This window comes from Drosophila sulfurigaster, chromosome 2L, assembly GCF_023558435.1.
Source record: "Drosophila sulfurigaster albostrigata strain 15112-1811.04 chromosome 2L, ASM2355843v2, whole genome shotgun sequence".
Classification (NCBI taxonomy): Eukaryota; Metazoa; Arthropoda; class Insecta; order Diptera; family Drosophilidae; genus Drosophila; species Drosophila sulfurigaster.
The window spans coordinates 19,917,914-19,943,037 of record NC_084881.1 but is presented as its reverse complement, the minus strand read 5'-3'; the positions used below and the strand labels follow the sequence as shown (position 1 = coordinate 19,943,037).

General features: G+C 42.3%; 9 protein-coding genes across 15 annotated transcripts; 4 read left to right on the top strand and 5 right to left on the bottom strand.

Annotated features, from left to right (window-relative positions):
• Window positions 1-86: 86 nt before the first annotated feature.
• LOC133850414 (alanine--tRNA ligase, cytoplasmic) lies at window positions 87-3,673 on the top strand. Of its 2 annotated transcripts, none has more exons than XM_062286510.1 (3): window positions 87-220; window positions 527-1,542; window positions 1,603-3,673. In XM_062286510.1, the coding sequence occupies exons 2-3, from the start codon at window positions 548-550 to the stop codon at window positions 3,509-3,511; spliced, it is 2,904 nt and encodes a 967-aa protein (XP_062142494.1). In that variant the 5' UTR covers window positions 87-220; window positions 527-547; the 3' UTR covers window positions 3,512-3,673. The 2 variants fall into 2 exon arrangements, with proteins under 2 accessions (XP_062142494.1, XP_062142495.1); XM_062286511.1 differs by having other exon boundaries at window positions 133-224.
• Window positions 2,789-4,728, bottom strand: LOC133850430 (haloacid dehalogenase-like hydrolase domain-containing protein 2). The gene is given in 3 exon segments (XM_062286536.1): window positions 2,789-3,885; window positions 3,943-4,510; window positions 4,567-4,728. Coding segments are annotated over 3 exon segments (867 nt in total). The 5' UTR covers window positions 4,695-4,728; the 3' UTR covers window positions 2,789-3,714.
• Window positions 4,729-4,780: 52 nt separating this feature from the next.
• On the top strand, window positions 4,781-6,114 carry LOC133850423 (mitochondrial ribosome-associated GTPase 2). The gene is made up of 2 exons (XM_062286527.1): window positions 4,781-4,976; window positions 5,043-6,114. Exons 1-2 carry the CDS (start codon window positions 4,854-4,856, stop codon window positions 6,051-6,053), a joined length of 1,134 nt encoding a protein of 377 aa, XP_062142511.1. The 5' UTR covers window positions 4,781-4,853; the 3' UTR covers window positions 6,054-6,114.
• On the bottom strand, window positions 6,046-7,187 carry LOC133850429 (WD repeat-containing protein 82). Its single transcript, XM_062286535.1, has one exon. The coding sequence runs from the start codon at window positions 7,067-7,069 to the stop codon at window positions 6,116-6,118; it is 954 nt and encodes a 317-aa protein (XP_062142519.1). The 5' UTR covers window positions 7,070-7,187; the 3' UTR covers window positions 6,046-6,115.
• A 207-nt stretch (window positions 7,188-7,394) lies between these two features.
• LOC133850424 (lipase member H-A) lies at window positions 7,395-10,374 on the bottom strand. 2 transcript variants are annotated; one of them, XM_062286529.1, is made up of 6 exons: window positions 10,287-10,374; window positions 8,971-9,005; window positions 8,612-8,678; window positions 8,119-8,526; window positions 7,670-8,053; window positions 7,395-7,606 (listed from the first exon to the last, which is right to left on the bottom strand). In XM_062286529.1, the coding sequence occupies exons 2-6, from the start codon at window positions 8,996-8,998 to the stop codon at window positions 7,453-7,455; spliced, it is 1,041 nt and encodes a 346-aa protein (XP_062142513.1). In that variant the 5' UTR covers window positions 8,999-9,005; window positions 10,287-10,374; the 3' UTR covers window positions 7,395-7,452. The 2 variants fall into 2 exon arrangements, with proteins under 2 accessions (XP_062142513.1, XP_062142512.1); XM_062286528.1 differs by lacking the exon at window positions 10,287-10,374 and adding an exon at window positions 9,068-9,092.
• A 258-nt stretch (window positions 10,375-10,632) lies between these two features.
• LOC133850416 (serine/threonine-protein phosphatase PP2A 65 kDa regulatory subunit) lies at window positions 10,633-14,299 on the bottom strand. Of its 4 annotated transcripts, none has more exons than XM_062286515.1 (8): window positions 13,963-14,299; window positions 13,466-13,619; window positions 12,908-13,401; window positions 12,366-12,845; window positions 12,018-12,303; window positions 11,682-11,954; window positions 11,368-11,583; window positions 10,633-10,998 (listed from the first exon to the last, which is right to left on the bottom strand). In XM_062286515.1, exons 1-8 carry the CDS (start codon window positions 14,044-14,046, stop codon window positions 10,973-10,975), a joined length of 2,013 nt encoding a protein of 670 aa, XP_062142499.1. In that variant the 5' UTR covers window positions 14,047-14,299; the 3' UTR covers window positions 10,633-10,972. The 4 variants fall into 4 exon arrangements, with proteins under 4 accessions (XP_062142499.1, XP_062142502.1, XP_062142501.1 ...); XM_062286518.1 differs by lacking the exon at window positions 11,368-11,583 and adding an exon at window positions 11,067-11,105 and having other exon boundaries at window positions 13,963-14,297; XM_062286517.1 differs by lacking the exon at window positions 11,368-11,583 and having other exon boundaries at window positions 10,633-11,105; window positions 13,963-14,297.
• A 339-nt stretch (window positions 14,300-14,638) lies between these two features.
• Window positions 14,639-15,509, bottom strand: LOC133850432 (COP9 signalosome complex subunit 8). The gene is made up of 4 exons (XM_062286539.1): window positions 15,349-15,509; window positions 15,221-15,285; window positions 14,985-15,163; window positions 14,639-14,926 (listed from the first exon to the last, which is right to left on the bottom strand). Exons 1-4 carry the CDS (start codon window positions 15,403-15,405, stop codon window positions 14,682-14,684), a joined length of 546 nt encoding a protein of 181 aa, XP_062142523.1. The 5' UTR covers window positions 15,406-15,509; the 3' UTR covers window positions 14,639-14,681.
• Window positions 15,510-15,601: 92 nt separating this feature from the next.
• LOC133850434 (small ribosomal subunit protein uS15) lies at window positions 15,602-16,613 on the top strand. The gene is made up of 3 exons (XM_062286541.1): window positions 15,602-15,758; window positions 16,000-16,127; window positions 16,199-16,613. The coding sequence occupies exons 1-3, from the start codon at window positions 15,736-15,738 to the stop codon at window positions 16,501-16,503; spliced, it is 456 nt and encodes a 151-aa protein (XP_062142525.1). The 5' UTR covers window positions 15,602-15,735; the 3' UTR covers window positions 16,504-16,613.
• Window positions 16,614-17,325: 712 nt separating this feature from the next.
• Window positions 17,326-24,818, top strand: LOC133850409 (probable multidrug resistance-associated protein lethal(2)03659). 2 transcript variants are annotated; one of them, XM_062286502.1, is made up of 9 exons: window positions 17,326-17,488; window positions 18,719-18,803; window positions 18,880-18,965; window positions 20,270-20,799; window positions 20,866-22,466; window positions 22,521-23,116; window positions 23,183-23,448; window positions 23,512-24,441; window positions 24,515-24,818. In XM_062286502.1, the coding sequence occupies exons 2-9, from the start codon at window positions 18,727-18,729 to the stop codon at window positions 24,554-24,556; spliced, it is 4,128 nt and encodes a 1,375-aa protein (XP_062142486.1). In that variant the 5' UTR covers window positions 17,326-17,488; window positions 18,719-18,726; the 3' UTR covers window positions 24,557-24,818. The 2 variants fall into 2 exon arrangements, with proteins under 2 accessions (XP_062142486.1, XP_062142485.1); XM_062286501.1 differs by having other exon boundaries at window positions 18,700-18,803.
• Window positions 24,819-25,124: the final 306 nt, after the last annotated feature.

The following is a 25,124-nucleotide window of genomic DNA, read 5'->3' as shown; positions in this document are numbered from 1 at the left end:
TTCCCAATTGGATTTTAGAACGCCATCGATAACACGAGTCAAACCAAGCTATCGCATCTGTTCAAAAACTAGCGCCTAAACCAAAGGTATATTTCGGTATTTTAGCAACATGAAATAGCATAGCTTGCCATTCAAGCTGTGGTCACATTGCCTTACACGTTGCTGCAGTCGTCCCCGGTTGACGAAATTGTTTTGTATTTGCATTTAATTCTTGAAAAACGTGAGTGAGTAATACAAAACAAATACAAATGCAACTTCAATACAATTGCTTGCCAATATATAAACAATTTTGTGAAAGTGTTTACAAACAATTCAAACTTAAGCAACTAAATCACGTCTCACTCAATTGAGTGATTTTTTTGTGGACTTTCACAAAAAAAGAGCTTAACCCGAAAACTGGCTGGCAATTGCATTGATTTATATGTAGAGTATCTAATACACACACACACCTGACTATTTACATTGTGTGGGGAGTTTGTCGCGTGGCAACACTGGTAACAGAAAAACTAACCTGTACATTTTGCAGTTCAAGTAAATTACCAACAAGATGAAGTTCCTCACCGCAAAGGAAGTACGCGACGCGTATCTGAACTTCTTCAAGGAGCAACAGCACATCTATGTGCACTCATCCAGCACAATTCCACTTGATGATCCCACACTGCTCTTCGCCAATGCCGGCATGAATCAATTTAAGCCCATTTTCCTGGGAATCGCAGATCCCAACAGCGAAATGTCCAAATGGGTTCGTGTGGCCAACACACAGAAGTGCATTCGTGCTGGCGGCAAGCACAACGATCTGGACGATGTGGGCAAGGATGTGTACCATCATACATTCTTTGAAATGTTGGGAAATTGGTCGTTTGGTGATTACTTCAAGAAGGAAATTTGCTCGTGGGCTTGGGAATTCCTCACTGAACGTTTAAAGCTGCCAAAGGATCGTCTGTACGTCACATACTTTGGCGGCGATGCTGCCAGCGGTCTGGAACCCGATCTTGAATGCAAGCAATTGTGGCTGGATTTGGGCTTGAAGCCCGAGCACATTTTGCCTGGCAGCATGAAGGACAATTTCTGGGAAATGGGTGAGACGGGTCCATGTGGCCCCTGCTCTGAGCTGCATTTCGATCGCATTGGTGGACGTAGTGTCCCAGAGTTGGTCAACATGGATGATCCTGATGTGTTGGAGATCTGGAATCTTGTGTTCATTCAATACAATCGTGAATCCGATGGCAGCCTGAAGCCGTTGCCCAAGAAGCACATTGATTGCGGCATGGGATTCGAACGTCTCGTTTCGGTCATACAAAACAAACGCTCCAACTACGATACTGATCTGTTTGTACCTCTGTTTGAGGCCATTCAGGCAGGCACTGGTGCTCCAGCGTATCAGGGACGCGTGGGTGCCGACGATGTCGATGGCATCGATATGGCGTATCGTGTGCTCGCCGATCATGCTCGAACCATCACCATTGCCTTGGCCGACGGTGGCAATCCCGACAACACTGGACGTGGCTACGTGTTGCGTCGCATTCTTCGTCGCGCTGTGCGGTAAGTTAAATTAAACTTTTCATTTAAATCTCAGTAATTTTACTCATAAATCTTCTACAGCTATGCAACGGAGAAACTGAATGCTAAGCCAGGTTTCTTTGCCAGCTTGGTGAACACTGTGGTTGAGCTGTTGGGCGACGCTTTCCCAGAGGTTAAGAAGGATCCACAGCACATCATCGACATCATCAACGAGGAGGAACTGCAGTTCCTCAAGACACTTTCACGCGGTCGCAATTTACTTAATCGCACTATCGAGAAACTGGGCGCAGATCAAACCACCATTCCTGGCGATGTCGCCTGGCGTCTGTATGACACCTATGGATTCCCCGTGGATCTCACGCAGCTGATGGCCGAGGAGAAATCGCTAAAAATCGATATGGAGGGCTACGATGCAGCCAAGCAGAATTCGTACATTCTGTCACAGGGCAAAGGCGCCAGCAAGATCGAGGAGATTAATCTGGATGTGCATGCCATATCGCAGCTGCAGGATCAGGGTGTGCCATTAACAAACGATTCCTTCAAATACAAATACGAAGCTGTGTCCGATGAACGCGATTCCGCCTACAACTACAGCGATTGCAGCAGCAAAATTGTCGCTTTGCGGTACGAGAATCAATTCGTGCAGCAGATTACCAGTGGTCAGAAGGCAGGCATTGTGTTGGATAAGACAAACTTTTACGCCGAAAGCGGAGGCCAGATCTACGACCAAGGTGCACTCGTCAAGCTGAACGATGAGGCCAACGAATTTCTGGTGGATCGTGTTTACAATCGTGGCGGCTACATTCTGCACATTGGCATTGTCGAGGGAACTTTATCCGTCGGCGATGAGGTGCAGCTGCATATCGATGCTGAGCGTCGTTGGCTCACCATGAAGAATCATTCGGCAACACATGCGCTTAATCATTGTCTGCTGCAGGTGCTAGGCAAGGACACCGAGCAAAAGGGTTCGTTGGTGGTGCCCGAAAAGTTGCGTTTCGATTTCAATAGTAAGGCTGCGATGACCATTGAACAAGTCGCCAAAACGGAGCAGTTAACACGCGATATGGTCTACAAGAATGTGCCCATCTATGCCAAGGAGTCGAAACTGGCGCTGGCTAAACGTATTCGCGGTTTGCGCTCAGTCTTCGATGAGGTCTATCCGGATCCGGTGCGTGTCATTTCCTTCGGCGTGCCCGTCGATCAGCTCGAGACTGAGCCGGAAGCAGAGGCTGGTGAGCAGACGTCTGTGGAGTTTTGTGGAGGTACGCATCTGCGTCGCTCGGGTCACATTATGGACTTTGTGATTAGCAGCGAGGAGGCCATTGCCAAGGGTATCAGACGCATTGTTGCCTTGACCGGACCGGAGGCATTGAAAGCCATCAAGAAATCGGAAGCATTCGAGCAGGAAATTGGCAAACTCAAGGCCACCATCGAAGCGGACAAGACGGGCCAGGATTCCAAACTTTATGTGAAGCAGATTGTTGAGCTGACTGAACAAATCTCGCATGCTACGATTCCCTACGTGAAGAAGGATGAGATGCGCAACTTGCTGAAGGGACTGAAAAAAACTCTCGACGACAAGGAGCGTGCACTGCGTGCTGCGGTCTCTGTGACTGTAGTGGAGCGTGCCAAGGCTTTGTGCGAGGAGAATCCCAAGGCTTTGGTGTTGGTCCAACAGCTTGAGGCGTATAACAACACTAAGGCTTTGGATGCTGCCTTGAAACAAGTGCGTGCCCAACTGCCTGATGCTGCTGCCATGTTTGTGTCTGTGGATGCCGACTCCAAGAAGATCTTTTGCTTGTGTTCAGTGCCCAAGAGCGCTGTGGAGAAGGGTCTGAAGGCCAACGAATGGGTACAGCACATTTCTCCAGTGCTGGGCGGCAAAGGTGGCGGTAAACCGGAATCTGCTCAGGCCTCTGGCAGCAATTTTGAGCGTGTCGATGAAATCGTCGAGTTGGCCAACAAATTCGCCCAAACAAAACTCAACTAAATTGACTATTGGAAACATACTCAGCAAGGAATTAATAACCGCATTAAATACATACTATATATTGTGGACTGTTCCAAACGGTTCTCAAGCTATGCTGCATTTTCAAAAAGAATTTCTGCTTATTTATAAAATACATTAAATACATTTGTAAACATTTTCAAATCGTCAGCTGTACTTTATTTCAGAAAGTAGAAGGCATTCATTTAGGAATTTCTCTTGCACAGCAGCCAGTCGACAGCCTCGGCAAAGTTTTCTACCACCGCTGTGGGTGGCGTTGTCAACGCTGCCAAGGCATCGGGCAAGAATTTGCCGGTCTTCACGAGAATGCCTTGGAGACCCACAGCCATAGCGCCAGCCACATCATCATTGGCATCCTGCAAAACAAAACAACTTGTTGGGCTCTTCAATGTGATTAAAAACAGAGCTCTTACATCACCAATCATCACGCATTGCTCGGCAGTTAAACCTTCGGGGAGAGCGCTCTTAAAGAAATACGGATTGGGTTTGCCGATAACTGTTGCTGTCGAGCCAGTGGCGTACTCCAAACCCTTGACAAAGCAACCAGGTCCCAGAGCCAGCCCATCAGCACGTTTGTAGTATTTACCCTGATGTACTGCGACCAGTTTGTGTGACTTGCTGCATCAAGATGCTGCAAAGCAATGAATTTAATAATGTGCATATGAAATGTGTTAAGTAACTCACCTGAATGCTTTATTCATGTGTTCGTAGTTGAATGCGTTGGGTGCCAGGCCCACAACCACGGAGTCCAACTGACGACTCTTGTCTTCGGTTGGAAAATCTTGACGAGCATCATCCGACAGCAGATAGAAAGGATTTAGCTGTTCCTTCGACACAAATGCTGCTGCTGCACTCAGTGAACTGTAGATTTCTTTGACATCCAATTGGAAGCCTATTTTCGCTAGCCTCTCGTGCAGTGACTTCTTCGAATCCTTTGTAGTGTTGGTGACAAATTTAACGGAGATGCCGCTTTCTCGCAGTCTGCCCCAATTAAATAGATATACATATATATTGTCGTATTTGCAGCAAGTACAAACCTTTGCAATGCAGCCACAGCATTTGGTGTAGGCTCATCCTCCACATGCAGCGTTCCGCTGAGATCGATGAGCGCTGCTTTTATGGACATCTTTCTGAAATGCGTGCAAATTCCTCTATGGCACAACATAGCGACCGATAATCAAAACAAATGCTAACAGTTTTTATCGATGGGAAACATGACTGTAATTAACAGCAACAGCTGAGTCGAAATCGATAAATTTGCCGGTGCGTTCTTATCGCTCTCAACGATATATAAACAAAACGTTGCCATTGCACATGGGCTACGATGTCGTTGTTTTCTTTTTCAAGCCGGTTGCCTATAGCCAAGTCGTTAGTTAAAAACCGTCTAAACTACTGTCAAATTGCAAATGCATTACGTCCCAAAAAAGCAAAGTCGACACGCAAAGAGGTAAGCATCGAAGCGTGAATGTGAATGTGTTTACATAACAAAACATGTTGCTCATTTCAATTGCAGGCACAATACTTCTCCGATGCCAAGAAGGTGCGCGCTGTGGGCGGCAAGGGTGGCGACGGTTGCGTCTCGTTTCTGCAGCTATGGTGCAACGAACGGGCTGGACCCGATGGCGGAGACGGTGGTAATGGCGCCCACATAATTTTCCAGGCGTCGAACGACGTGCGTAACTTCAATCATGTGGGCAGCGTTCTGCGTGCCCCCGAAGGCGGTATTGGTAGCGCCAAGGACTGTCACGGCAAGAATGCGAAGCATATGGTGATCAAAGTGCCTATAGGCACCATAGTGCGCAATACAAAAGGTCTGATTGTGGCCGATTTGGGGCAAGCGGACTTGATGTTTGTGGCCGCACGTGGCGGTGCCGGCGGTAAGGGGAATCGCTTCTTCACAACCGACAAAGAGACAAGCCCCAAGGTCTGCGAGTATGGGCCTCCTGGCGAGGATTGCAGCTACACGCTGGAGTTGCGCAGCATGGCCGAAGTCGGATTGATTGGCTTCCCCAATGCGGGCAAGAGCACGCTGCTCAATGCGCTAACACGTGCCAAGCCCAAGGTGGCACCTTATGCTTTCACCACACTGCGTCCACATCTTGGCACTGTGCAGTACGATGACCATGTGCAGCTGACAATTGCCGATCTCCCCGGATTAATACCTGAAGCACATCGCAATAAAGGACTTGGTATACAATTTCTCAAGCACGCAGAGCGTTGCACGCTGCTGCTGTTTGTGCTGGACGCAAGTGCGCCCGAGCCTTGGCAACAATATGAGCAGCTTATGCACGAGCTGGAACAGTTTGGAGGCAGTCTAGCAAGTCGCCCACAGCTGGTGGTGGCCAATAAAATGGATATGCCCGAGAGTGCAGCCAACTACGCGCAGCTGAAGCGGGAACTAAGTCAAGCCAACATCTTGGGCATCAGTGCCAAGATGGGACAGAATCTGGCGCATCTCTTAAGCACAATAAGAACAGTCTATGATCGTCACAAGGCTAAGGAACAACAGCAGTATAGTAGTTGAATATTAAATGTTACTTTAGTTGTAATCAATTGACTTAAATATACAAAGAACATAAGCTTAATCTAAAGACCCTCCTCGGATGTGGGCAGCCAGAAGGCCATGTTAGTGCAGGCGGACGCAAGCATCATGTACTTGGGATTGAACTGCACGCACTGCACTGGTCCAGGATGATCGCCGTTCAGCACCGAAACCTTGTTGCCCGTGTCCGCATTCCAGATATGCACCCGACCATCGGTGCTGCCCGAGAAGATGAATTGCGAGTCCGGACTGAAGCTGGCTTCTATGGCAATGCCCTTGTTATTCGGATAACCAGTGAATGTTTGTAACGGTGTGCCGTGGAAGGCATCCACCAGTCGTATGACGGAACCATTTGTACTTATCAATATCGTTTTGCCGTCACGCGAGAACTTGAGGCCTGTCCAATCGCATTCTTTTTCTTGATTCAGCTTGAATGTGACAAATGGTCCCTTGTCGAAAGAACGTAAATCATACAGTTTGATGCTCTCTGAATTGACGCCAGCTGCAAAGATCAAACCCTCAGGATCATAGGCGGCAATGGGTCGCCCAGAGAGATGCATTAATCCCTGGCAATTGGGAGAACGCAAGTCCCACAGTCGCAACGTCTTATCCAGCGAACCCGATAGAAACGTGTCCTCCACTGGTGAAATACACAACGAGATCACCTTCTTCGTGTGGCCGGGAAAATAGCGCAAATATTTGTTGTCATGCAAACTCAAATATCTGATGGTGTCATCCACTTTTGTCGAGCTGTGTATCGCCGTGTTGTTCGCGTGTGTAAAGTGTATCAGATCAACGCCATATTTCTTTGAATTCACCGTTCGCGACTGGGTTCCCTTCTCACAATCGTAAATAACAATTTGGTCGTCTTCACTGCAGGATATCAAATGCTCGCCGTTTGGTGCAAAGTCGATGGCGTTGATTTTGTCGGTGTTTTCACGAAAAATTTTCGCTACTTTGAAACTGCGCACAACCGAATCTATTAGTTTTATCTTCATTTTGGAGTTCGTTCTCTATTTAGCCACGCAATAATAATTAATGTTTGTTGTGTTCGGAATTGTGCTCAATTTTTGATGCTTTGCGGAACCAGGGATGCACAGAACTTCTGGAATACTATTGATGCTATCGATGTCTTCTATTAGCGAAAATATCGCAGCCCTAGAAGTGAATAAATGAGAAATATCGATAAATTGCGTCGATTTTCAATATCAATTCCAGCAATATTATTTTTATCGCAACCTAGTGTCGATATACACACAATTGAATTTAAAATTACCCGCTATGGAGTAATGCTGTTCTGAAAAGCGAATTGAATAAAAAAACTATTTTTTTGGTTTAACAGAAGCAAGCAACAATTTATATTTATTTATTCCATTCGCATTTAACATTCGCAGTGATCTACCTTGACAGGTATTGCAGTTTCATAGCTATTATTATTGCCCAACAGCTCCTTGGGATCCACATAGACAGTTCCCTCTCTGCCACGTGCAAAAGGTCTTACGCCATTGGTTTGTAAGTAAAAATCGCCATGTACACTGGAAATGTACAAAATACATCAATAATAATTGCATATTTATAAGGCTTATGCTTCAACTCACTTTGTGGGACAGTTGTGGCCCATAACGACGGTTGATTCAGCTTCAATCGTCTTCTTTTGCTTAAATTCATCCCAGCTCTTTGAGGCAACTGCATCAAATCCTATGGGAAAACGTTCCGAAACTGATTCGGCCCAAAACCACCAGCTACGGCGATGGCTAGACAAATCATTATCGCTAAGCATTTTGTAATTGCGCTTCGGACATCCCGGCTGAAGTGTCTTGCCACCATTAGGCCAGAAATCGACAGTTCCACTGCTACTAGGTGCACCATAAAGCCAGGCATCTGTGTGTATAATATCTACGAACTCGGCGTCTTTCTTATTCAGATGATTACATAATCCAGCGAGGTAGAAAAGCGGGAATGCCGGGTCTAAGCCAGTAATTCTATACAGCAAAATGACAATAGAATTACTAACCATTTAATTAATATATGTATGTTAGGTATTTACCTTTTTATTTTCCTAACTCCCTTGGTGCGTTTAAGGATTTCACGACCCACAATACCAGCCATCTGACCACCCAACGAATGACCAACGATATGGAATTTGTCAATTTCCAGTCCATGATCGAACATTTCCAGCAGGACCTTGGCTAGCTCAGGACCCAACTGCTTTGCATTGGGAACAGCATCGAACATGTAATTACCATCAGCCAGCTCGCCCCAATCGAGGACAATCAGATTTGTATCGTTGCGCTCCAAATAGGCCTCAGCAATAACATGAATGCTCTCCACATCGGGATCCTCCAAATAGCCATGTAAATACAGTACTGTGTTTTTGGTCAAATCTAAATGCTCATCCTCCAACAAACTCTTCGAATCATTCAGATCGTAGATATCACTATCGGCGACACTGGGACTGTGGGAAAAACATCAACATTAAAAAAAAAACAAGAGTGTCAAAGACTGGTTAAAACAAAACGGGTTACGAAATGATTACATACCCATAGTAAAGTATAAACTTGGCTGTTGTAAGATCTGCTTTCGCATTTTTGAGGCCGCATAACAACCCTGAAAAAGTAAGTTATATCAAAAGGGGGTTAATATAGTATATAAGCATAGATAATACTCGTTGGGTGATAAAAAAAGAAGATTAATTGAAGTGCCTTGATTGTAGTTATCTATTATTCTCACAAACAAATGGTATCCATCATATTTATGATTCACTACCTAGATTGAATTTCCTTTCTATAAATATGTAATTAAATATCCTTTGAGATTGAATTGCTTTATTTAAAGGCAATAACCCTCGTTTTATGATTCACTTATTTTTCAGATCAATTTTCTTTCGAGTTTCACTTACTGGATTTATTTTTCACCGCCTTGTGCATATTTGTGCTGTAAAAAAATATAAAAAAGAATAAATAAATAAACTCAGATTACTTATAATAATTCTTTACTTTAAGAAAGGTTGAAACACTTCTAGTCGCTTGCCCTGATTAAAGAAAACTAAGCAAAAATCCATAGAATAAATCAAGTAAAATTAATTCTAATTAAATTCCGACGCTTTTGGATTTGCGATAAGATACAGCCACGGAATACGGAATGCGGAATATTCAGTTCCCCTGTAAGTACTATTTTATGCCCAAGTGTTTATATATATATACGTATATACATACACAAATATATGGGTGTGTGTATTATTTTTACGTGCATATGTTTTGTCTGGCGATTTCTAAATCGCAGTCAAGCAAGCTTTAGTCGAGCACCCGTCATAATTTTTGTAACTGTAATACCTGTGCAATAGATGTGTCCGGTACCGTTATAAACGAAAAACCAGCTGCTCGACTGTAAAATACTCTGTTATACGTACATAATTCTAATCTGTTATACAAACAAACAACACGTGCTGACTCACAAATATTTACAATCTGCAAGCAGTGCTTGGAAAGCAGTGCAGTGAATAAGCTCCTTTTTTGTGACCCTCCGAACAGTTCGTAATTTCAAAGATCAATCAGCAGATAGGAAAACAAAAATGGTCTACGAGTTTTACAGGGTAGATGGAAAAGCACTTCAATTTACATCCATGGCTATCAACTAGTAAATTAACCAACTGCAAGAGACACGACATCCGAAAGCGCCAAGCTAATCGGCGGGGCGGCGAACGTTTAATAAAACGCGCCACTTGAGCTCAAAGTGCGATAACGGTCACAAAAAGCATATCCGTGTAATTAGTGAATGAAATAATTTTGGTCATAAATAAGGTGAACTGCCTAACACACACAGCATTACATTTAATTATCCGTGTCTCTATAATAATAAAAGAGAAACATTAAAGAGCGTCCCCTAATTGCTGTAATACAGAATTAAATCACAACAAACCACTTGACCTGTGTACACACATTCACAAATACAAGCATGCAAACACTTTTGTTTTACTTGTTGCGGCGAATCAGAAAATCATTTATTGGCTTTCTCTTTCGATGACCGAACACACACACTCACACTAACATACACTGTCATAGATTCAATGTATATTTGCGCAATACAATGTTTTAATTATGCATCCAAAAGATAGTATTGTTTACCATATAATTTATTTTAAATATTAGCTAAGCAAACACCTTACATACTCTCAGTGAATTGATATTCGACGCGGACGGTAATCTTCACACTAACCTGAGCACTCGACGTCAAGGTGCGACGCGTCCAACCGCAATGACAACCAAAACTGATCTGCGTCAGTAATTACTCGCGTTCTCTCTCTTTTACACGCGCGCTCTCCATCTATCCATACATTTGGTAGGTTGCTCTCAGCAATAACACGCACACTGACACACACATAGCCCAGTGGTACCACAGCTACAAATATCGTTCGCTTTTGGCGCGACAATCGAAATATGCGATCGACATGAAGTTTAATTATCGATACATTTTTGCTTGCATTGGCAGTTGAGCAAGAAATATTTATTTGAATTGAGCACTTAAATACATTGGCAGCCCAGCTTTTACACAGATTGCAACGTTATTCTTTTACAATAAATTTTATTTTGCATTCAGATGCGATTAACCAATACATTTTTGTTTGTTTTTCAAAGTCTACACATTTTTTTTTTAATAATGAATGTTTGCTTATGTGGTAAATCATGTATTTTATTATATAAGTAGGTAAGTGATAGATATTCTTATGTTTCGCGTTTTTTTTTGTGGCTCATCCGTTATGCTTTCGCTTTGCTCGATTCATGCATTTTGAAAATGGTAAATATGTTGTTAGGGTCGAGGTTTGGGCTCTCAGTGGTGATCTAGTTGCGTTTTTATCGGCTCCATTTCTTTCTACACGTTAAGTTGAAGAATCCATTTAACAACTACAAGTTTCCGTTCTTAAGTGTTGCTACACAATAATTATATATTTTGTTGGTTGTTTGTTGTTTTTGATGCCAGCGTGTGTGAAATACATACATTTTAAAAATAGAATAAAAAATTATAAAGTTGATTACGCTATAAAATATGGATTGGTTCAACATTCAACAGTTGGAGGCGTGTTCATGTATGTGATACCGGGAAAGAGACAAAAGAGATTATAAAAAACAGAATTAGTATTGGATTCCACCTTCGGTTGCACAATCAATTTTAAACATCATATTTTGAAACATTTGGACAGTCGCTTTGAGCTTGCGAATTAGTCAAGAAACTGCACGGGGATCAAAAAGGACATCGAAGGCCACACAAGAGGTTTTGGTTGGGCTACTCATCCTCTAACATTCCGTAACACTTTTCATCTGCTTCTCCGCATCGTTGGAGTTGTTATTCTCAGTTCCAGCATTTAACTGCAGTTGGACATCACCGCCATCAGCTTCACCCCCTGCCGCTGCTGACATTGGTGGCGGCTCAACAACTAGTCGCGAGTTCAATGCCGCTTCAATCTTCAGACCCATGCAGGGCGGCACAGCGGTTCTAAACACGTTTAGCTCCATTTCTATAGGATCGCGTTAAAATTACTTATATGCATATCATGTGTTTGCAGCTGTAGTGGAAGTGAAAAGTGTAAGAGTTAATCTAGAATTTACTGCTTACCGGCGGCAATGCCCGCAATCGCCTGTGCAGCGAAATGTTTAACATCTACATCGGTATCGGCATTCAGTTTGTCTAGCGTGGGCTTGACTTGTGCATCAATGACGCTGGCCTCCAAGAACGGTGAAATCTTCTGCAGTGTTTTGGCCACATTGAAGCGCACATTGGCAACGGGATCAGCGGCTAACAGCAATACCGTTGGCAGCAACAGTTTTGTGGTAATATCCGTGCCACACACCTCGGCCAACACATTCAAGCAGAACAGGCAGGTCATTCCTATAAAGTATGAGTAACATTCATTAGTAGTCTCAAAACTATTTTCGAAATCCTTTCACTTACTGTGCAAATAGTTCTTGTTGCGTGACATGACTAATATCATTGGAATAATGGCTTGCTCGGCCCACGGGGCACCAAACTGTTCCACCAGCTTCTTCATGTTAAGTGTGGCTGCTTCACGAATGGCATAGACATGATCATTTAGCCAGCCCATGCAGAGACCGCGGAGTTTCTGATCGAAGAACTCCTGTCCCAGCTGTCCAGCGAGCGCAGGCATGTACTCAATGATTGCCAAGCGAACGCGCCATTTTGAATCCTCAGCCAGCTCGACAATAGCAGGAAGAAGGGACTACAAGGGAGGTGGTTAAACAATCAATCATCAATTCATGTCACAAATGATTAAAGACTAACCTGTGACAATTGTTGAATGCCAATGACATCGTTGACGCAATCCAAATTGGAGATGATGTTGAGACGCACTTCGGGACACTCGTCCTTCAGCTGAATGAGGAAGAGTGGGAGCAATTGTTCGACTGTCTGATAAGCGCCAAGCATTGGACTCAGACCCATGATGACAGAGGCCAGCGCCGATTTGACGTGTGGATTCGGATCAGAGACCAAATCGCGCACATACGGCAGAATTGAGCTCAAAATGATTTGCACTTGGTTTGCCTTGTCCAAACTAGCGCAAAAGTCCTTCACTTTTGTGGCCACAGCGGCGCGCACTTCAGCCTCGGCATCCTTAAGCAAATATTGGAATGCGGGCACCAGATCGACACGCGTAATCTCTGGGCCGACGGCCTTCTGTAGGTCAACGAACTTCTCGGCGACCATGTAACGTACACGCCACGACGAATCGCTGGCGCACTGACGCAATGTGGGCAGCACCAACTAGAAAGAATAGAAAATAAGCGATAGAACACATCTAGTGGCATTTTAAGTGTCTGTCTTACGTGCTCCACATCATCCTGCGGCAGTAATTGTGCAATGCTAACGCAAGCCTCCACAGCCAAAAGCCGCACCGAATCCTGATCGTCCTGCGCCAGTTGAACAAAGTTCGGTATCAAATCGGACTTTAAATATTCCGTCTCGACAACTTTGGCGAATTCACCCAACTTATTGGCTGCTGCACGTCGCACCATAGGAGTCTCATCCTGGCACAATTTACGGAAATTAGCTCGCAGCTCGGCCTTCACGGGTTGTGTGACACGTGGATAGCACACGGAGAACAAACCACAGGCCGAGGTGCGTGAGGTGAACCAATCGCCGGAGACCAAACGTTGCAGCGTGGGCACCACATGAATCTCCAAATCAAGAGCACTGTGCTCGGCGGCAACGGTGCGCAGCGATTCCACCGCCTTGTCCCGCACCACGGTCTCCTCGACGGTGGCCAGACTCTCTAATGGCGGCAGCAAGTACATTGCATATTCGGGGCCGCCCACAAGACCTAGAAAAAGAGGATGAGGTGTGAATTGATGTGGAAGTGATGTTAATTTGGATTCTTCGCTTACTTGTGAAATTGCCCAATTGATCGGCCAGGGCCAATAAAACCTCATCTTCATCATATATGGTCTCGGTTAGGAACGGAATCAACTCGGAGCGCGTGCGTTCTTCGCCCAAAGCGAGCGCAATCGTTGACAGCTTTTTGATGGAGTTCAGACGTAACTGCAAATGGTCAAAAATTGCTTATTTTCATTTTCTTTTATCAAATTCTCAAGTACTAATTAAACAAAATAAAAGATAGCAAAGCCCTCGCTCGTAAACACACTACACGCACATACATGCACACACGCCTAAATTGGTCTGCACACAATGACGCATTTTTTTTTGCAGAGGCACATACATACTTGCACATACACACATAATCATACATAGATACATATGAAATACATACACATACTCATACACACACAGAAGATTCATGCACCCCAATAAGTTATTTGCTGTTGAATTTGGGTAAACTTCGATCGTGTTAATTAACTGCACACCTATAAATAGTTGGACCAACCTGCACATCCTCATTTTTCAATTCATCAATTAACACCGCAATTGGATACAGGGAATCATCGACAGATTTGTCGCTTGCTGCCATTTTTCTTTTCTCACACACACACTCTCGTACTGCGAATCGGTTTTTTCTTCTCTATTTCGCACGAATTACAATTGGCCAAATGTTTGATACTACTGTTTGGCTGATAAGATAATTAAATGCTTTCACTGTTGTTTCTCAAGCAAATCCTTTCAAAATGTCCACGAAATAAAAAATTCTTCTCCGATTGATTTTCCAGTGAAAATGCGATGCCGTTTCCGTGCAATTTTTTTTATTCTTCTAAAAATGACACAACGAGACAAGAACGATACTACTCGATGCTGCAATATTAACAGTGATTGCTCCGCAATTTAACAGATTAACTCCACCGCATGACAGTTAACAAAACTCGCATACGTATACTTCTTTTCAGATTTTCTATTCAGGCAAAATTATAGTACTTCTATAAGCATAACAATAAACGATTTTATATGACGGCCAACTTACACGAATATAGGAATATACCAAAATGTTAAACGAAGGGTATCTGCGGTCACACCCCGTAACAGATGTATTTATTGTTTTAAAAAGTCATTAATAAATAATTCATGTATGACGGCTATTAAGAATCGATTTCAAAATTCTAAAATATCGATGCATCTGATAGGTGTCATCGATTATTTTAATGTTTACTTTTTTTAATTCTCCAAAAATGATACAAATTCTGTTAATTTCAGCAGCTGATCATCGCTAGCCACGCGTGGAGCCGATTCCCTTATTTTCGGTATTAAAATATATTTATCCCCATCTTGCTCACGTGTCCAATCGAAGCAAGCACTCTTTAGTTCTTCAGGAGTCATTTGTGCCATTTCCATCAGGTTTTGCTCATAAATTGAAACATAGGCACTGGCCGTCAAGTTAAACAGCTCCTCGCGTTTACTAACTACAATAAGAGATAGTTGGAGTATTTTTAGGAATGTATTGGTATAGTCAGCACGTACCCAAGAGATCGTTAATAATGGCTTTGTTGTGCTCTGACCACTCGTATTTCATGTGTTTGAAGAAATCCGAGTAGTTGCTATGCTGCAAGGCGATATTCAATAGATTTATTTGGGCTAGTTCTTTATTTTGATCTTTCAAATTGTCGGGAATGCGCATCCATAGCATTTTGGCATTAGCTCTGCAAGCAAATAAAATGGTGAATGTTTTGTAAATATAATTATTGCTTGCCGCTTACAGATTGTTTAGGTAGAGATAAATTGCCAGCATCTGTTGATAGTTTTCGGCGCTCATAGCGGTGTTCTGCAAATAGCGCCAGACCATTGTTAATTAAAATTCACAGTACATTCGGACGATGACACTTACCTCCAATTCTTCATTTTCCAGCTGACAAAGCGTTGTACTATAACTATCTTCCTGCATTTTGAGAAATATTATTTATTTATTTTTTGATAGAAGAATTTTTTGCAAACAACAGCTAGAGATGGAGAGAAGCATCTACGAGTATATCGATATTTTTAAGCTTTTTCGATATCGGTTTTAAATGGCAAGCATTGAAGTAATTTTCATATTTTATCGAAAGTGTAGAGTTGGGTGTCGAATAACCTATGTTAAATGCTGAGCACCTCTGTTAAGAGAGGAGTAATTCTGAAAGTCAATGCAACTCTGCGTGTTGTGTAGAGTTCTGCTGTAGAGTGTTGCTCCATAAGTCTCCACTTTCTTTTCGGTGTAAAAAACTAAGCTAGCAACATCATGGGTCGTATGCACGCTCCTGGGTAGTTGTTTTTCCAATAGTTATTGAGCTAGTATTGTTGTAAAATGTGCTTGACTAACGTGCAATTACAATCCGCCACAATGACAATATGTGCAACGCGCGCAACGGCGTAGTTTTTATGTTAAATTTGGCCACCATGGCAAGCACATGTTCCAACCGAATACGCTCGTTCTGCTTCTTCTTATTGCTTGCTGTCATTCACTGGCTAAACGAACAATACGAATTGTACTAATTTTTTGCAGCAAGGGTATTTCCCAATCAGCCCTCCCCTACAGACGCACAGTGCCATCCTGGCTGAAGCTTAACGCTGAGGATGTGAAGGACCAGATCAAGAAGCTGGGCAAGAAGGGCCTGACACCCTCAAAAATTGGTAAACAATAACTGTTGTTTATACTCTCTGTTTGAGGTTATGTTAACGCCAGTCTTTCTTTATTAATCTAGGTATCATCCTGCGTGATTCGCATGGTGTGGCTCAGGTGCGTTTCGTCAATGGCAACAAGATTCTGCGCATCATGAAATCGGTTGGTCTTAAGCCCGACATTCCCGAGGATCTTTACCACATGATCAAGAAGGCTGTCGCTATCCGCAAGCATTTGGAGCGCAACCGCAAGGATAAGGATGGCAAGTTCCGTCTGATTCTGGTCGAGTCCCGCATCCACCGTCTGGCTCGTTACTACAAAACCAAGAGCGTGCTTGCGCCCAACTGGAAGTACGAGTCGAGCACAGCTTCCGCTCTTGTTGCCTAAGTTTTCTTTACCAATTATAAACTAATGTGTGAGTGCATACATTTTTAATGTACACCAAGTAGACCACAAAAGCAGCAAAATAAAACTATAATTTTGAGGAAAACACAAAATGTGCATAATGGGTGTGTTATTAATTCCAAGAGTAGTATGAAATTTACATAAATTAAGTTTGTTTAACAACATGATAGCCAAGTTGTTGGGGTGGTTTGGCTTCGTTGCCGGTAACAACAAAGTCGATTTGTTTATGTATACGAATAACAAATTAACCCTCTACAAAGTAAGCTACAAAAAATAGGGTGCGACTTTCTTTAATTATATTAATTTGCTTAAACCACTGAATTTTGAATGAAAAAAATTAAGAATCAAAAAGAATTTTTTTTATAGTTAAGCCGAAAAATTGGCGATTAAAATAAAGTGTAAAGCAATATCAGGAATAGCCTTAACTTCTATATTTTATTTACTTACAATAAGTGTTCTTTTGCTTAATTCAACAGCAGATTCAATTCAAAAATCAATTACTCATGTACTTATGCTACAAAAGCTTTGAAAAGTATGCATACTTATGTATGTGTGTGTGTGCTTGATCTGAGTCCGGCTTTGCAGCATCTTCACCAAACACTTTCAAACTCACCTTACCTTACACATTACTAATCCCCCATATTCTCCGTATACTTGTTGATTGATTCACAAGCATGACGTAGTTCGTGTGCTTACAAGTATATAAAAGAGAGAGAGGGAGAGCGTGCAAAAGAGTGTGTATGTGTGTATGTACTTGCGATAAATTTGGTTGAAAAGAGCCGATTGCCGCCAGCTGTTTTCAGTAGCATGCTGCCCTTCCTTACAGGCAGACGGTTCAATTTTTGTCGTTGGCGTTGAATTCGTGCTTACTTATTTTTCGGTTTTGTTAATTGCGCTACGTTTGGTGAAGCACATAAGAATGATTTACAATAATTATTGAGTTGTTGTCTAAGTTAAACAAACATATGTACGTATAATGTGGCGCACAATGCGTTCTGGAATCATGTGAATCGAGCAATTATTTGTTTTATTTTTGTTTTGCAATTACATGTGTGTTCATGTATGTGTGTGTGTGGACAGTACATGTTTGATTAGATAATTTAAGAGTATTTGCAAAAAATGGCCTTTAGATAAAATAACAATAGATAATTGATATTAGTGTTATTGTGAGCAGGAAGGAACTGAGTGAGCTTCCAGTAATGAAATACCGTTAATGTTGATTTTAGTTGTTGACATGACATTCCAACATAAAGCTACACACACAAGCATATGTACATAAATACATATGTATACATATACACCTCGATGTCTGTTTGGGTTTGTATGCTGAGTGCAAATATCACCGCGTGTTTTTTCTATAAAACGGCAATTAGTGTGTGTGTAATTCTACAGAATCGCCTTAATATAAAATATATACGCAATATACAAATGCGTATGTATGTATTTTGTTTGATTATACATAAATAAACAAACGTAGTCATAAATAAACATGGTGTAGTGTATTATTATATTTCTTTGTGATATTTGCCCTTTTGTTGTTGTCCCTTGGAATAAACTTGCGAGAAGTAGAAAATAAATATGTATGTAGGTGAACACGCATACTTTGCGACGTGTACGTGAATATTTAAATCCACGATTGCACTTTTCGCAGGCCGGCATTTTATTGCAGTGCCAGCATTTTTATGTACACACATATGTATATATCACACAATAATATACACCCACTCACAATCAACTATGCGTTTAAGCGTGTGATTAACCATGTCAAAATCATTCACACACACACAAAAGCCGGCGAATGCTTAAGAATCAAATCGTGCAGAAAACATATACTCACATACATTCAAGTACGCTTACACTCAAGTGTAGTAAATTGCGGTTCTTTAAGCTCGGCTCACGTTATGCGGAGATCCAAAAGCTCGTGTGCTGCGAGCTTTGCAGCGAACAAGCTGTTAATTATTTAGTTATGTTTGTTCTTGACCCGGCTGACACAGAGAGTCGCACATAATTGTCTAAAGTTATGAAATAAATAATTACACATTATTATTGTATGTATGTATAGGTGCACGTTTCAGAGTTCTTGCTCTTAATCAATCAATGCGTTTCACTATAGGAATTAACAAAAATGACACGCACTATTCTTATCTATTTTTTAAATTTGTTTGTTTGCTTCTTAAGATACATTTGTCGAATACAGGTTGAACAATGCAGTCACTCAAAACAACCGATTTGCCGGAGAATCCTCGAGAACATGCCAATTTCATATCGGCAATATGCTTCTGGTATGTAATTGATAATTGATAATTGTATAACATGGTATAACATTTGTAATACACACATACATGTGTATTTATTTAGGTTCACCATGCCCACGTTCCTCAAGGGGCGCAAAAAAGTGTTGGAAACCAGCGATCTCTACAAGACGTTAAGGGAACACAAGACAGGTGCGTGCGCCACAATAAATTACAGATAACGAATTAGTTAACATCATTAATTCATCAGTCAATAGTCAATAGTGTTTAAAATATTTATATCTCAAGAAACCGGTTCCTTTCCGGCTTGTCTATTCAAGAATTCAAATGAAAAGCGAAAAATTTCACTTACGGAAAATGTATTTCACAAGAAAATTGTTTACAATATGCCTATATGTATATACTTGTATAAACAGACAGAACAATTGATTCCACTCAATTTGTGGCTATGCCAGGCAAATCAATTGAGCACAATTATTGTGCATTTCGCTTATATACACAAAAAGAACAGCAAGCTTAAAATGAAGCAATATTTCAATTAATTTGCAAGCAATCATTCTCGTTAGCAGAGCTTAACTTATCAGCCTTAAAATATATACTATATCTATAAAGATTTGTAAATCCGGTCACTGACTTCTGCGCTGCAGACTTTTATAATTGTTTATTTGAACGAATATTTTGTAATGTTTTGGGTAGATAAGAGACTAACCATGTGTTGTTAACATTATCTAGCAATCGTATAGCCGGTTTCCACTTATCTATACAGTTGTTCTACACACCTCAACCGCGTCCAATCATTTCTATAATTAATGATAATTATAATTACTATATTGCCATTCGAGTGTGTGTGCTAAAATGTTTCAGCATATCATCAGACAGATCTCATTAAAGCATATCAGTAATTATTATCAGGCATTAACAACCCACTAAACAAAAGGGTTGCCTCAAACCCACTCAGTGATTATATGACAGCCAAGTTCAGTTTTATCGATATGATGACTTAACTACCAGTAACTTGGGTACCTTAATATGCATGTTTGTTGATAATCTAATACACAATGTCAAGGCTGTTTTTATGGCTACAGCTGTTTGGGACTTGAGGGAAGAAACCGTTTTATATTTGCATATTTGTATCAACAGTAAACAAGATGAATATTTTTATGGATTGTTCAATATTATAATGAAGAATGTTGCAAATTGTATTAATGTTGAACATGTATTTTTACATACTTTTCTTATATTCATCAATTTGTATATTAGAACTTCTTAAAAATAGCAATTCCCTGACAGACAAATTAAATATATTTATAGAAGATTTGTTTGTTAATCTGTATAATTACTATATACTATGTATGTTGTTCTAAAATTAAGAAAAGTTCTAAACGACAGATATACTATATTAATTTTCTTAAATAAGTTATTTTATCAGCAATCTACAGTATTTTCTTAGTTTTGTGTAATTCTATATTATTAATTTTATGTCAATTTTTTTACAGAAACACTTGGGGATAAAATATCCGTGGCATGGAATCGTGAATTACTGAAACAGCAAAAGAACCCCAATAAGAAACCCAGTTTGCTGTGTGCCTTGATTCGGGTATTTGGCTGGTACTATGGACTACTGGGCTTGGTGCTGTTTCTCCTGGAGCTGGGATTGCGCACAATACAACCGTTGTTTCTGTTGAAGCTGATTGCGTACTACACGAATGGCAAGGAATCGATCAATGATGCATATTTCTATGCAGCTGGTGTGATTGCTTGCAGTGCTCTCAACGTGTTCATCATGCATCCTTATATGCTGGGCACTGTTCACATGGGCATGAAGATGCGTGTCGCCTTGAGCAGCATGATTTATCGCAAGGCTCTTAAGTTGAGCAAAACGGCACTGGGGGATACGACAGCTGGACACATTGTGAATCTCATATCTAATGATGTAGGTCGCTTGGATTTGGCAACGATCTTCGTTCACTATCTGTGGGTTGGACCGCTGCAGACGCTCTTTATCACGTACCTGATGTACCTAAAGGTAAGTGGAATAAATTTGATAATGTATTAACTTTTTAATTATCAACTTATTTAATCCCTTTTGCAGATTGGCATTGCTGCCATCTTTGGTGTCGCCTTTATGCTTGCCTTCATTCCGCTCCAAGCGTGGCTGGGCAAGAAGAGCTCTGCTCTCCGCATGCGCACTGCGCTGCGTACGGATGAACGTGTTAGGATGATGAATGAGATCATTGCCGGCATTCAGGTGATCAAGATGTATGCCTGGGAGGTGCCCTTCGAGCAGCTGGTGGCATTTGCGCGTAAGAAGGAAATCAATGCCATACGACATGTTTCCTACATACGCGGCATCTTGTTGTCCTTCATCATCTTCCTCACGCGTGTCTCCATCTTTCTCAGCCTGGTGGGCTACGTGCTCCTGGGCACTTTTCTCACACCCGAAGTGGCCTTTGTGATCACCGCCTACTACAACATTTTGCGCACCACAATGACTGTGTTCTTTCCCCAAGGCATCTCGCAGATGGCCGAGGCATTGATCTCCATTAAGCGTGTGGAGAAGTATATGCTCTATGAGGAGACTGATGTGAGTGACAGATCCGTGGATATGTCGACAGTGTCGACACCAGGCACAAATCAAACCACAGTGCAATCGAAACTGGAACAGGAGAAGTTGCTGACGCCAACATCGCTGCAGAACATCAATGAAAACGCCATGTTATCCGAGGCCAAGGTGTCGATCAACAATCTGATGGCCAAATGGGATCCCAACTCACCGGATTACACACTCAATGGCGTCAATTTGCGAGTACAACCGGGCACATTGCTGGGCATCGTGGGACGCACAGGTGCCGGCAAATCGAGTCTCATTCAGGCCATACTGGGAGAACTGCGTGTGGAGTCGGGTGAAATACGTGTTAATGGCAGCTTCTCTTATGCCAGCCAGGAGCCTTGGCTATTCACGGGCACTGTGCGCCAGAATATACTCTTTGGCCAGGAGATGGACAAGCGGCGTTACAATCTGGTTGTAAAGAACTGTGCGCTCGAGCGTGACTTTGAGCTGCTTCCCTTTGGCGACAAGACAATTGTGGGAGAACGTGGTGCCTCGTTGTCGGGTGGCCAGAAGGCGCGCATCAGCTTGGCACGTGCTGTCTATCGCCAGTCGGCCATCTATCTGCTGGATGATCCTCTGAGTGCGGTGGATACTCATGTGGCTCGCCATCTGTTTGAGAAATGCATGCGTGGATATTTGCGGGATCGCATTGTCATTCTGGTAACGCATCAGCTGCAGTTCTTGCAGCATGCCGATCAGATTGTCATCATGGACAAGGGACAAGTGAGTGCGGTGGGCACTTACGACTCGCTGCGAGAATCTGGCCTGGACTTTGCAACCATGCTGGCGGAAGAGCACGATGAGCACAACAGCGAAGGATCGCGTTCCAGATCGGGCTCAACTACCGAGCGGAGACGCAACAGTGAACAGTCGCTGGTTTCGCTGGCTGATTCGACGGTGGATGAGACAGCTGGCGAGCAGATGCATGTACAGGAGTCACAGGAGCAAGGCGACATTGGCCTGGGACTGTACGCCAAATACTTTAGATCTGGCGGCGGTTTCTTTGCCTTCTTCGTCACAATGGCCTTTTGTGTGTTGACGCAAGTGATGGCCTCACTGGGTGATTACTTTCTTGCTTATTGGTGAGTGTTTGCAGTGAAGGAATGAATCAATTATATATGAATGTATTTCCACAGGGTTGCCAAGAAGGGCAGTGTACGCAACGAGAACATTGTGCCACAGGGCAACAACACCTTCGTATTGGAGGCAGATGCGCCCATTGTCAATGACACTTTCACCGTCGCACCGGACACCGCAGACAACTCGCATGTGCTGGAATCTCGTCTTTCCATTTGGTTAAGTGAACTAGGCTGGTCTGTGGATGCAGAAATGCTGGATACATACATCTTTACTTTGATTACGATCACAACCATTGCTCTGACTTTAGCACGTTCATTTCTGTTCTTTAATCTGGCCATGAAGGCTTCGACCAAGTTGCACAACTCAATGTTTCGTGGTATCTCGCGTGCCGCCATGTATTTCTTCAACACGAATCCCTCGGGACGTATACTTAATCGCTTCTCGAAGGATATGGGTCAGGTGGATGAGATATTGCCCGCTGTGATGATGGACGTCATACAGATCTTTCTCTCACTCGGCGGCATTGTCATTGTCATTGCCGTGGTGAATCCCATGTTTCTCATACCCACAATGTTCCTCGTCATCATCTTCTATCAGCTGCGCACGTTTTACCTGAAAACCTCTCGAAATGTCAAGCGCCTGGAAGCCATTAGTAAGTTTAAGCTAGTATATAATTGCATATTGAAATATGTATTAATATTTTATTTAAATCGCACAGCTCGTTCGCCGATTTACTCGCATATGGCAGCCTCTCTCACGGGTCTGTCGACTATTCGCGCCTTTGGAGCACAGCGAGTGCTTGTGAGTGAATTTGACAACCATCAGGATTTGCACAACTCGGCGTTTTACATGTTCATCAGCACGTCGCGTGCCTTTGGCTTCTGGCTGGACTGTTTCTGCATTCTCTATATTGCCATCGTCACTTTGAGCTGTTTGTTCTTCCCGCCGGCTAATGGCGGCATGGTTGGTCTCGTCATTACCCAGGTAAAGTAGCAAATATTTAAGATATTTTTCATCTATTTATTACCTACTTATATTTCTTTTTAGGCTATGGGTATGACCGGCATGGTGCAGTGGGGCATGCGTCAGTCTGCTGAACTGGAAAACACAATGACGGCCGTGGAGCGTGTTGTTGAATACGAGGATATCGAGCCAGAGGGTGCTTTGGAGGCACCAGCTGATAAGAAACCAGCCAAATCGTGGCCAGAACACGGCAAGATCACGTTCGAAGAGCTGAGTCTACGTTATTTCCCCGATCCCAAATCCGAATACGTGCTCAAATCACTCAATTTTGTTATCAAAGCGCGGGAGAAGGTCGGCATTGTAGGTCGCACGGGTGCGGGCAAATCTTCGCTGATTAACGCATTGTTCCGTCTGTCGTACACCGATGGCTCCATTCTGATCGATAAGCGCGACACTCAAGAAATGGGCTTGCATGATCTGCGTAGCAAGATCTCGATAATACCTCAGGAACCTGTCCTCTTCTCGGGCACAATGCGTTACAATTTGGATCCATTCGATGAGTACAGCGATCAGAAGTTATGGTCTTCCTTGGAGGAGGTGAAACTAAAGGATGTCGTTGCCGACTTGCCCAGTGCTTTGCAAAGCAAGATAACCGAGGGCGGGACCAACTTCAGTGTGGGTCAACGTCAATTGGTGTGCCTGGCTCGCGCAATTCTGCGCGAGAATCGTGTGCTTGTCATGGATGAGGCCACCGCAAATGTGGATCCACAAACTGATGCACTAATTCAAACAACTATTAGGAATAAGTTCAAGGAATGCACAGTCCTCACAATAGCACATCGGCTGCACACTATTATGGACTCGGACAAGGTGCTCGTCATGGATGCCGGTCGCGTCGTTGAGTTTGGCACACCCTACGAGCTGCTCACCTCTGCCGAGACCAAAGTCTTCCACGACATGGTCAAGCAAACTGGCAAAGCAACCTATGAGAATCTGCTGCAGGTTGCCAAGAAGGTGAGTAGATTAAAATATCGAGAAATGCATTTACTATAATTGTTACATTTATTTTATTCAATTTTATTTGCAGGCATTTGAATCAAACCAACAAACTCGAAAATTATCTTCTTAAGGCCAACAAATTTAGTATCGTAATCAGGCTTTATATATTGTTTTATCATTTATTGTATATAATGTCATCAGTTTCCAATTTATCATTATATATTGTCGTAATTTTATGTGTACTTATTATGGAACTATGAGTGTATGTGCCTATGCATTAATTATGCCTACTGATAATGTTTATATATGTATCTTTCTATGTATTTTAAGTGTGTAAATGCGGAGAAATGCAGTGCCTTACAAAATAAATATGTATATCCCACTTATGTAAATATTTACACATTGATTCCTTTTCATAATTAAGCATTTCCTTTTTTGCAGTTTAAAATCGTTAATAAAACAGTTTGAATATTTTTTTGAATATATTATCAAAAATGTTGTATTTTTTAGACCATGGACAACAACAGAGTTTATTTTTCAATACTCCCATTAAGCAATTTCCTTTGAATGTTAAATTAACAAGCGTCCATTCAATTGGTTATATGTATATTTGAAAATGCACAAATTGAAATACAATTATTTCGTACGGCTTCCATGGGATTAAGGTTCACTCCACCTAATTACGTATACGTTATGAA